Source organism: Procambarus clarkii, chromosome 16 (assembly GCF_040958095.1).
Source record: "Procambarus clarkii isolate CNS0578487 chromosome 16, FALCON_Pclarkii_2.0, whole genome shotgun sequence".
Taxonomy (NCBI): Eukaryota; Metazoa; Arthropoda; class Malacostraca; order Decapoda; family Cambaridae; genus Procambarus; species Procambarus clarkii.
In genome coordinates this window covers 35,439,936-35,452,671 of record NC_091165.1, presented here as the reverse complement: position 1 = coordinate 35,452,671, position 12,736 = coordinate 35,439,936, and the positions used below count along the sequence as shown (strand labels likewise).

At 40.6% G+C, this 12,736-nt stretch overlaps 1 protein-coding gene across 1 annotated transcript; it reads right to left on the bottom strand.

The window, feature by feature from the left end:
- Positions 1-9,151: 9,151 nt before the first annotated feature.
- On the bottom strand, positions 9,152-11,321 carry LOC138365327 (protein Star-like). The gene has a single exon (XM_069325622.1). The coding sequence runs from the start codon at positions 11,319-11,321 to the stop codon at positions 10,440-10,442; it is 882 nt and encodes a 293-aa protein (XP_069181723.1). The 3' UTR covers positions 9,152-10,439.
- Between the last annotated feature and the right edge of the window lie 1,415 nt (positions 11,322-12,736).

Genomic DNA, 12,736 nt, shown 5'->3' with positions numbered 1-12,736 from the left:
CTTGACACTCTGTTGATGATAACTGTGTTAATGGCGTTGATGATAGTGATGATGATGATGATAGTGATGATGTTGATGATAACACTGTTAATGGCGTTGATGATAGTGATGATGTTGATGATAACTGTGCTAATGGTGTTGATGATAACTGTGTTAATGGTATTGTTGAGTGTACTTATTTTTCTCTCTCTTCCTCAAGGGGTTCGGTGATATGTATTTATTTATTTATTTATTTATAAATATATATACTTTTATACATACATATTTATACAAGAAGGTACATTGGGTTTATGAAGGTACATAGCATGATGTGTGGATGTGTTTACATTCTTGTAAAGCCACTAGTACGCACAGCGTTTCGAGCTGGTCCTTAATATAACAGATAATTTTAAGTAGGTAATTTCTAGCAAAATTGACAAAATGTTAACAGGTACATCGTTATAAAATTTGACAAAGATTAGTAGACACATTGATATCACACATAAGAAGACAGCAATGATCACAATGGTAAAGTGATATGGCTTAGCTACATACATATATATTAGGAGATTGGGTACCACACAATATGTGTTCAATATAACAACCATGATATGAGATGATATCAATGATTACAATGGTAAAGTTGTATGGCTTAGGTACATATATTTGGGGATTGAGTAGCACAAGACACAGTGTGAGTTTAAAGCACCAGGTAGGAAACAATGAGGATGAAATTAGGTACTTTTTGTTTTTGTTTTTGAATAAGGCAAAAGTTGGACAACTTTTCAATTCGTTAGGGAGTGGGTTACTTAGACTAGGTCTCTTTATTTGCATAGAGTGTTTACACAGAATAAGTTTCACTCCGGAGATATCAAAGGGATATTTATTTCTGGTGTAGTGATTATGGGTCCTATTATATCTGTCCAGGAAGAGTTTCAGAACAGGGTTTTTTTTCATGTACACAAGAGTTATTACATTCTTGTACAGCCACTAGTACGTGTAGCATTTCGGGCAAGTTCTTAATCCTATGTTCCCTGGAATACGACTCCCGCGAAGAATAGTTTAACAACCAGGTACCCATTTTACTGTTGAGAGAGTACTGCACACAGGCTACAGTTAAGGATTTGCACCTAGTAAATCCTCCCCGGCCAGGATACGAACCCAGGACAAAGCTCTCGCGGAACGCCAGGCGAGCGCCTTAACCCCCAACACCACGGCGGGGGGGGGGGGGATTGCATTTAAGAACAGGGTTTTGCAAATATAGATGTTACAAGAGAATGTGTGGAGTGAGCTTATGTTCAGCATGTTTAGGGGGTTTAGGGAGCTGAGTGTTATCTGAAAGCAAAGTTTGTTATTGTTCTGATGGCAGATTTTTGCTGGGTGATGATGGACTTGAGGTAGTTTGTAGTGGTTGAACGTCATACACAGATACTATAAGTAGGATAGGGACAGATTAGTGCATAATATAGTGAGAGGAGAACAGAGTTAGGTACATCAAATCTGATTTTAGAGAGTATACCAACTCTTTTAGAGACTTTCTTAGTTATGTGTTGTATGTGTGTGCTGAAATTGAGTCTCTTGTCTAAGTATAGGCCTAGGAACTTTCGACAATTTTTATTGTTGATGTCTATCTGAAGCTGAATTGCATTTGCTGATTAGCTTCCAAATAAGATGAAGTAGGTCTTTTTTAAGTTTAGTGTGAGTTTGTTGGTTGATATCCATAAGTGGATTTTTTTTATTTCGTTATTTACAACATTATTTAATATTTGTGGGTTGGGGTCCATTGTTGGGTTGTGGGGGGTTGTGAGTTAGGGGTTGGGGTCTAAGTAGATGAGGGTAGTATCGTCAGCAAACAATATGGGTTTAAGAATGTTAGAGACATTAGGCAGATCATTGATGTAAATAAAGAAATAGGAGAGGTCCTAGGATGCTGCCCTGTGGAACCCTACGGTTAGTGGTAGAGTGGGAGAGGTTATATCATTAATGGCTACATATTGGTGTCTGTCACTAAGGTAGGATCGGATGTAGTTCAGGGCAAGGCCTCGGATTCCATAATGGAGGAGTCTAAGTAAGAGGTAGTTATGGATAACAGAATCAAAGGCCTTTTTCAGGTCATCGGAAACTCATTTTTGTCAAGGGCTGAGTAGATTATATCAAGCAGACTAATAATTGCATCGTTGGTATTCTTTTGGGAGCGGAAGCCAAACTGACAGGCTGAGTATGTCGAATTTTACGAGGTAGGAGTAGAGCTGTTTGTAAATAATTTTTTAAAATATTTTTTATAATGTAGGTAGATTTGATATTGGTCTGTAATTGTTTATGTCTACCGGATTGCCTCCTTTATGAACTGGCGTTACTCTTGCTTTTTTTAAGGATATCAGGGAAGGTATGCCACTCTAGGTATTTGTTGAACAACAGAGCTATGGGTGGGGCAAGGGCATGGGAGGCACCCTTGTATACCATGGGCGGTATTTCACTAATGTTCCCAGCTCTGGGTTTTAGTGAGAGGATGATGGAACTCTCTTGTCACTACTGAACAATCTATGTCTGGCAAGGAAGGGCAATTTACCTCTAGGACCCCCGCCTCTGACCTAATAGTGCTTGGTGCTTCAACATCTGTGGAAGTTCAATTGTCATATTATACTTTTGATATTGTAGAAGGTGACGGCTTCTACCACTTATGCTGCTTAGTAGTGGTAGACGTTTCTACCACTTGCTGGCCACTCACACTACATGTCAGCGTCACTTACTCCGTCTGTCTCTGCCTTATTTGTGTTTCTAACTTCCTATTGAGTTCTCTCACCCTATATCATTCATTATATACACTATAGCAAGGCTCCCTTCGTCAAGGATGAGCATTGTACCTTAGGTCACCCTTTGTCAGGAATGAGCATTGTACCTTAGATCACCCTTTGTCAAGGATGAGCATTGTACCTTAGATCACCCTTTGTCAAGGATGAGCTTTGTACCTTAGGTCACCCTTTGTCAGGAATGAGCATTGTACCTTAGATCACCCTTTGTCAAGGATGAGCATTGTACCTTAGATCACCCTTTGTCAAGGATGAGCATTGTACCTTAGATCACCCTTTGTCAAGGATGAGCATTGTACCTTAGATCACCCTTTGTCAAGGATGAGCTTTGTACCTTAGATCACCCTTTGTCAAGGATGAGCATTGTACCTTAGATCACCCTTCCATTTACTGACCACACCGGTGCCTAACTCCAGGTACAGCTTTCAATAAGGGTTTGACACGAGTGCATTGTGAGACATTTCTAAAAGGACCGGGGTCCAGGAGATGAAGCCTGATCACCTCAACCACAGGAAGTGGTAGAGGTTTCTACCACTTCTGATGGCTGAGTGGATAGCGCTCGGTGTTCGTAGTCCTAAGGTCCGGGATCAATTCCCGGCGGAGGCGGAAACAAATGGGCTAAGTTTCTTTCACCCTGATGCACCTGTTCACCTAACAGTAAATTGGTACCTGGGAGTTAGACAGCTGCTACAGGCTGCTTCCTGGGTGTGTGGTTGTATGTGTGTGTGAACAAAAAATCAGTTGATTGATTGCCAGTTAAGAGGCGGGCCCAAAGAGCCAGAGCTCAACCCCCGCAAGCACAACTAGGTCACTCACCACATGGTAACAGGTGAAAGTGATCAGGACCAACGTCAAGAACCAACACATTTTCACCACAGGAGTTGAGCTCATCTTCCCCTGAATATACACTTTTATCTTCCCTTTATTTTTACAATGTAAGTTTTTCCACGTGAACTAAACAATACTTTCAGGATATTCCTTGAAATTATGACGAGTTTCCACTTACAAAAATTTTAAGCTATTGTCAATTATTCACATTTTGAGTGGCCAAACTTCTGTACTAATAATATCCCTCATTGCCACGTTTGAGTCTATAATTAAACTTAAGACAGGATAATGGAGTGGTGACTCCTGGAGGCAGTGTTTGGGAGGACAAGTGCTCACCTCCGCTGCCAGACAGAGACTGCTGACACAGCACCTGCTGGGAGGGAGGAAGGTTCATGTAATATTTTCTCGTTTTTCCTTCTCTCGCAAGGAAACTCCCTGCAATAATCAACACAAAGTTAAAATTGTAAAATATGAAGTTACCATATAAATAAACAATAAAATTAAAGTTCCATAAGTCAATGTGCATAAAGAAACACTGAATTTTATACAAATGCTGACATAGGTAAGGTTTTGAGGCTAGGCAATGATGATAGAGTTACATGATACGAGCTAGATGGTGTTGAGATTGCGAAGTCAGATTGCAAAAGGGATCTGGTAGTTATGATTAGTAAGAATTTTAAACCAAAAAATCAATGCATAAATGTTCGTAATAAGGCAAATAGGACACTGGGATTTATAAATCGAAGCGTTAGTTAGTTAGCAACGCCATCTAGCTCGTATCTTGTAACTCTATCATCATTACGTAGCCTGAAAACTTTACATTTATCAGGATTAAACTACATCTGCCAATCCTTTGGCCATTTCAAAACCCTATTTATATCAACGTGAAGTGATAGTGAGTCTTCTTCCATGTTAATTTCCCTACCCATTTTTGTATCATCTGCAAATTTGCAAATGTTGCTTCTCAAACCTGAATCTGAATCATTTATATATATTATAAACAACAGATGTCCCAGGACAGAGCCTTGAGGCACTCCACTTACAACATTTTCCCAATCTGACTTAACCCCATTTACACTAACTCTCTGTTTTCTTTGGTATAGCCATGCCCTAATCCAGCTTAATATAGCAGCCCCGAATACCATGAGACTCTATCTTTTTAATCAGTCTTTCATGTGGCACTGTATCAACCAATTGCCGCGTAACGTGGTGGAGGTGGGGTCCCTCGATTGTTTCAAGCGTGGGTTGGACATGTAAATGAGTGGGATTTAGTGGTTATAAATAGGAGCTGCCTCGTATGGGCCAATAGGCCTTCTGCAGTTACCTTTGTTCTTATGTTCTTATGTTAAAGCTTTGCTAAAGTCACGGTACACAACATCACTTTCTCGCACCCAAGTGCGCCCGGCGAACAAGGAAAAAGTTAGAGCAATGTGCTCTGGGCGTTTGTGGGCGATCGAGCGAAAACACTGAAAAGTGTATACTCTTTTCACTGTCCTGATCTTAATTTTCGATGTACAGATTTCAATTTTTTACCAATGTGTTCGCAATAGAATGTTCTAGAAGAACATATGTATAAAATGTCACCAAACTGTGATATAAACCACTACCAATCAAGAAAATACGTGGATCACTAGCCATGAGCTTGTGCATGAGCTCCAAACAGAGAAGAGATGTTTCCATTCTTTTCAGGGTTGTCAACTCCACACTTGTCCTACAGCGTTAAATTTGGTATCTTTGAGATCGCAATAAAATTCCCTACACGGACATATGCATATAAATGAAGAATGATGATCGCGGCCCACCCGCAAGAGTTATTTTATTTTATTTATTTTTTATTTTTTGTATTATTTTCTACCACAGACGTGGCCACACATTTACAATGCTAATCAGCATATATACATTTTCTTCTGTCCTCCATGGACAGGGTTAGAGAAGTGTTAAACATATAGTTCAAGGGTTTATTGAACACTCAACCACAGAAGGTGATTCGGTGCTTTTAAAATGCTAAGCTAACCTACATACGTAAATACATAGATACACAGATTTACGTATGCCCTACATAAAGTGTTTGATGTGTCTTTTACATAGTGTCATTAATGTACATTCACAAAGGTGAAATGTAATTCTGATCAGCTTCCATATATCCTTTATACCCATACATATACATACACACACACATATACATACATATATACACACACACATGCATTCTCACCCAGAAGAGTGTGGGAAGTGGGCAAGTGTTATCTTTTTCTTCTTGTTGATAGTAGGTGCAGTTTGCATGAAGGGTTTGTCCTCCCGATGACTGCACCAGTACACATGTTGGTGGACGCGTTTATGTTGAAGATGATCGGAGCTACCAAGGTGCTTGTTGCGTTGTGCTGTAGATAGAGGAACGGTGATTAAAACAGAGGTGTATGTTGTAGGGAGACTTGTTGCACCGTAGGGCGGTGTGTTGTGTTTATGGCGTCAGCTGATCCATGGGGCTGCGACGAGGCAGTTGTTTTCTGTGTTTAGCTGTTGGTGGCGCCAGGTATAAATGTGGCGCGGGTCAGATGTGGCCCAATTTGTTGGTCGACTGTAGATATTGTGGGAACCGACCTGTGAGATTTATATTTATTTAATTTATATGAATTTATATTTACGTTAATTTATATACTTCGATAGCAATTTGTATAATGATAAGTGGACTGTATTTCTGCAATAATCTCATAATCTCACAAATCGATCCTCTACACATTAGGGGGGTTTATATTTATATATATGCAGCCAATCAAACTACAGAATTAACTACATACATTGAAGAGGTTCCTTATCTTATAGTACAGCAGGTTAGTCCACCAGGTATAACTAGGGTGTAGACACCAAATTATCTTCTTTGAGGTAGCTTCCATCACCCAGTAACTGGTGCACAAATCTTGCTTCCTCGTCTTGACCTTTAGTATGAGGCGATTTCGCGTTCTAACCGGCAAACCCTACCCAATGACATTAATGGCCACCAATGATAGATAATGGGTTTCGGAAAGAACACTTAACTTGAATTTGTAGACAGCGTGTTGATAATGGAACACCTTTAGTTTCCATAACACTACGTCCAAGTAAATTTAACAGGAGCCGAATTTGCTCCCGTGTGAGCCTCTGGTCTCGTACAAAACAACAATGGCTGCCCTCTTTCCTCCCTGACGCCTGGCTTACATTGTCCACATGTCAGAAAGTGATAGAAGGGTCACATTTACTCTACTTTAATATTGATAATTAAGTTAATTTATATAAGATGTTTTTATGATGGTAAAGTCCAAAGACTAATGTATTTAAGAATAATTCCCACCATAATAGGTGGTGGTTTATAATAGTATGTGGTGATGATATCCCGTTTTCTTTAGACGGTAATTCCACTACAAGTTACGTTTTCTATGGGTAACTTGTTTATACAATACAGCTATTATCTGTATGATTATTAAATGGTGTCGGATTTTCCGACAGATATTTAGTCAGTGCTTTGACTATTTGGTGTTTTTCTTGTAACGAGTGGTCGCCACCTCCTAATATATGCTCGATGGTGAAGGGTATTTTAAGTGTGATAAAGACTTGTTTGAAATTTACTCTGGCACTATGATGTCGGAAGCAGTGAAGGAGATAGTGTTCGACTGTTTCAGGCACCTGACAGTGAGTACAGAGTTCAATGATGTCTGTTCTGTACTTAGAGCTGTGTGCTGCTAGTTTGGTGTGTCCCAGCCTTAATCTGGTCATCGTTACATCAATTTCTCTGCTTTTATATCCGACATGTTTCCAAGTTTCCCATTTCTTTTTAATGAACCCATAGTGCAAAGGTGAGCATAACGTTTTCCAGTTTGTTGCAAAATTCTGGGAGTCAAAGGAATACGACTCACTCTTAAAGACAATAACTATGAAAGTGTTAAACCTCTCCCTGCAAGATGACCAGTGGGACCAAGCAACGCTCCCAGTTAGACTCGGGGGTATAGGTATTCGCAAGGCGACACAGCATTGCCGGCATTCTTATCCTCGACCAGTGCTACAAGTGAATTGGTAAATGAAATACTACCAGAATACCTAAGGAACTTCACTGGGATTCGTGATCCCAAATTTGTGGAAGGAGCTGGTCAGTGGGACACTCTTGCCAATTCACACACCCGACCAACTTTTCCAAACGACGGTAAACAGGCCAAATGGGATAGCCTCATAGTGGAGAACATCGCCAAAGCATTGCTGGACGCATCTTCTCAGAAGGACAGAGAGCGTCTCCTAGCTGTGCAAGCCCCCCATGCTGGGGACTTCCTGTTGGCAGTCCCTAATTCCGCCTTAGGCACCCGCCTGGACCATCGGGCCCTAAGTATTGGTGTTGCTCTGCGCCTTGCCGCCCCTATCTCCACCAAACACCGGTGTATTTACGGCCATGCACGGGCAGACCAATACGGCAGCCATGGTCTCATCTGTCGTAAGACACAGGGAAAGATTGCCAGACACGAAGCAGTCAATGACATCATCAAGAGAAGTTTGGATACAGCTGGGTGTCCAGCACAAAGGGAACCCCAGTTGTGCAGACCTGACAACAGCCAAAAACGCCCAGATGGAGTCACCCTGCAGCCATGGAGGGAAGGTAAACAGGTCGTATGGGATTACACCTGTGCATCTTCATTGGCTGATATCTATTTACGTTACAGCTCAGCGGAGGGAGGTGGAGCAGCCACCTTCAGGGAGACCCAGAAAATCCACAAGTACAGGGACCTAGAACGTTGTTACAGGTTCGTGAAGATAGGCTCTGAGACTCTGGGCGCCTGGGGTAAATGTGCACTCAAGTTTTTAAAGGAGGTTGGTGAGGAACTCATTGGGAAAACTAGAGACCCACGAGCAGCCAGTTTCCTGTTCCAGCGCCTCAGTGTCGCAGTTCAGAGGGGAAATGCGTGCTGTATCCTGGGTACGCACCCAACCTCCGAGGAGCTGGACGAGGTCTTCGAACGCTGATTGTTTAATTGTTATATAATTGTGTGTGTGTGTGTGTGCTCTGTAAACTGTAGCATTGCAATAAAATAAAACAAAACATACAACAAAATAATGGGGGTGGTAGGAGAGGAAAAGAATAAAGTATTCAGTGAGAATCCACAAGATCTTCTCTGAATGCTCTTTGTTTTCTTCTTCGAGGATGTGGGTCCCTGCAATTGCACCAGAGGTGGTACCCCTAATATATAATATGTTGTACCTAGTAGCCAGAACGTCGTACTCGGCCTACTATGCAAGGGCTGATTTGTCTAATAAGCCAAGTTGTCTTGAATTTATATCTTTCTAATATTTATCTTATGAAATGATAAATCTGCCCATTTCATTATGTATAAGTTAATTTGTTTAAATTTGAGTTAAAACTTACGTGGATATATGACTGAACCTAACCAACCCTCCCAAACCTAACCTATCTTAACCTAAATTTAAAAAAAAAACTCTTCAAAGTTCATTTTCACATTTTTTTATTTTGGTCTGACGCGTAAGGATGCGTTTCGCATGGTCACTCATTACATTCTCAATGACAAATATACCATGCTGTTGTTGTTTTTATAGATTCAGCTATTTGGAACAAGTTCCAAGTAGCACGGGCTATGCTGAGCCCGGAACTTACCTGGCACAGGAGCGGGGCAAATAGCACGAGCTATGGTGAGCCCGTAATGGACTTACCTGGCACAGGAGCTGTGCTATATATCGTACTTTTGCAAAGGCATTCTCTTTGGGTGAGGTGATACAGAACAAGTAGATTAAACAAAGTTAATGAATGGCATAACATAAGGTATATTAATATTGTAATATATGCTTTAACATAAGCAGCTTATGTTCTTGAGGATCTTGTCTCTGTGTTGGCTCGTGATCTTTAAGTGGGTAGAATGTAATTATGTGTTAACTGGTTGTTAATTACTGGTCTTGATTTTTTTATGTGTAGGGCCTCGTTGATATCCAGTTTTCTGATGTCGTTATACCTGTCGACTATTGCAGTGCTGCTTGTTAAGATGTGTCTGGTGATGGCCTGGTTGTGCATAACGACAACAGAAGACTGGACATTAGCGAGGCGCTACACATCAAAAACTATTGACGACCGTCACAATAGGTACTGTCCAAACAGGAGGATGGTTGCTTATACAGTTAACAACACAAAACTGCTGAGCAATCACATGACAGTCAAACTCTCTACATTTAAGAAAATATAACCGAACAAAAATCATGGAAATAAACATCAAGAAATCATAGTGATGTGATATGTCAATGATCACATCACTGACATATCACATATCATTCCAACATTGTTCCAATCATCTGGAACAATGCTGGAATTTGAACGAGCGTTCTTGGGCTCCCAGACACGCACGCCTTGACCTCCACTTGGGTTAAAGGCGTGTGTCTGAGAGCCACGAGAACGCAGGTTCAAGTATGATATAGTAATTATCAGGGGAAAGATAACTCGGGCCTGACTAGAACTCAAGTAGATTACTTATTGAGTTCAAGTAGTCTTCTCGTGAACGTAAATGATTTAAACTGTGTACATAGTTATAAACTTGCTCCTCACTAAATGCTCTTGGGTTAGGAAGCTATGGAGAGCGGGGTCTGAATTGACGCAGTTTAGTCAATACGAGTATGTAGCATTTGGAAGGGATATGAGAACGAGGATCAGGGATAGGATGGAGGCAAGGAATGTTGCCGAACCGCTCTGACGGTTGGGAATCGAACGCCGTCCAGCAAAATGCAAGGCTATACCGACCATATCCCTTCCAAATGGGTTGGGCACTTATGCTTGTACATATTAATTACAAACTCTAGGAAGTTTTAATTTTGTGGAGGTAAGGGCATTGCTTGGACTTTCATCATGATCGGGTCGTCTCCCTTCACAAAAAAATAATCGAAGCCCTTTTTGTCAATCAGGACGAATCCTCTGTTCTTCATGTCGTCGACAAACTGGTGGTTGAAATCCTTGAAGTGGACTTCCTCGACCACCATGGCGCGGATGGTGATTCTGTCCCAGGGAAAATTCTTGAGGACACTTTTCTCCGCCCCTTCGATGTCCAGGGAGAGAAAGTCCACTGTGGACACCTTGAGGGCCAACAGGTAGGACGCCAGAGGGAAGCACTGCACCACAGAATAAGACTTGTCTGACGTGTCAATAAAACTATCGTAAACGGTGGTGTTGCGTTTGACGCCGAGGAGATGGGAGGCACTACGACGGTTAGCGAGCATCCTTTCCTGCATTGACATCCTGTTTATTTTTTTGACGAGGGAGACCAACACCTGCTCCTTCGGGTGGTTCTCCGTCGACAAGCAGGTGTTGGAGGTCCACGCCTTGCGGTGCTTCATCGTCAGCTTTTTGTAGCTCTCATGGTTGGGCTCGATCAGCAAACCTGTCCAACCCAACTCCTTTTCAAGGCGGAGAGTGTTTGATACCTGTTCTCCATCGAAGGCTCCGGCTTCCACAAAGAATCCACCATGATGGTCGCCAAATAACTTTTCTATATTGCTTGTAAAGAACGTGTGGTCTTCGAAATATATGAGGAACTTGAAGAGGGGTTCGGGGGACAGGTTGTAGGGCCTCGTGGATGGCGGAGTCAGGTAATGGCGACGTAATATGTCCAGGACTCGAGGGTCGTCAGCGACCAGCGGGCCACGAAGCCTGGCCAGAACTTCGTCTTGGTCCCCAGGCGACCGGAGGTCCATGTTGACACTCTGTTGATGATAACTGTGTTAATGGCGTTGATGATAGTAATGATGTTGATGATAGTGATGATGTTGATGATAACTGTGTTAATGGCGTTGATGATAGTGATGATGTTGATGATAACACTGTTAATGGCGTTAATGATAGTGATGATGTTGATGATAACTGTGTTAATGGTGTTGATGATAACTGTGTTAATGGTATTCTTGGGTGTACTTATTTTTCTCTCTTAATCAAGGGTGTCGGTGATAAGTATTTATTTATTTATTTATATATATAAGAAGTTACATTGGGCTTATGAGAGAACATAGCATAATGTGTTTACATTCTTGTAAAGCCACTAGTACGTACAGCGTTTCGAGCAGGTCCTTAATCTAACAGATAATATTAAATAGATAATTTCTAGCAAAATTTATGGAATGTTAACAGGTACATTGTATGAAAATTTGACAAAGACACTAATTTGACACACTAAAGCACATTGATGGCACATATAAGAAGACAACAATGATCACAATAGTAAAGTTGTAGGGCTTAGCTACATATATATACGGACGTAGGTTCGAATCCTCGTCACGGCCCTTGTGGATTCGTTCATTGATGCATCACGCTATTATGATTTCTGTATATATATATATATATCTATATATATATATATATATATATATATATATATATATATATATATATATATAAATATATATATATATATATATATATATATATATATATATATATATATATATATATATTATTAATTATGACCGAAAAGTAAGATTAATAATTCTAACACGAATTTTCTCAATCTTTCGTACATTATTATAATTATTTCGGTCATATTATTAAATATGACCGAAAAAGTAAGATTAATAATTCTAACACGAATTTTCTCAATCTTTCGTACATTTCTTTTCACTGTTGGAGGTAAATCAAAAATCAATTCTCCAAAATTCATTTTTATTTCTAGTCTGACGCGACACGAGCGCGTTTCGTAAAACTTATTACATTTTCAAAGACTTTAGTTAACAAATACACAACTGAATAGAACTTACACATCTCCGATTTTGTTTATATCTACATTTGAGTGAGGTGGATGGGGTGAGGTGGCATTAATAGGGTATTAATTTCATCAACACAAGACAGAACAAGAGGTGGCATTAATAGGGTATTAATTTCATCAACACAAGACAGAACACGAAACAATAGGTATTGAAATGGAAGTGATTGTAGAAAGCCTATTGGTCCATATTTCTTGATGCTTCTATATTGGAGCGGAGTCTTGAGGTGGGTAGAATTCTACCCACCCTAGCTCAACCCCCGCAAGCACAACTAGGTCACTCACCACATGGTAACAGGTGAAAGTGATCAGGACCAACGTCAAGAACCAACACATTTTCACCACAGGAGTTGAGCT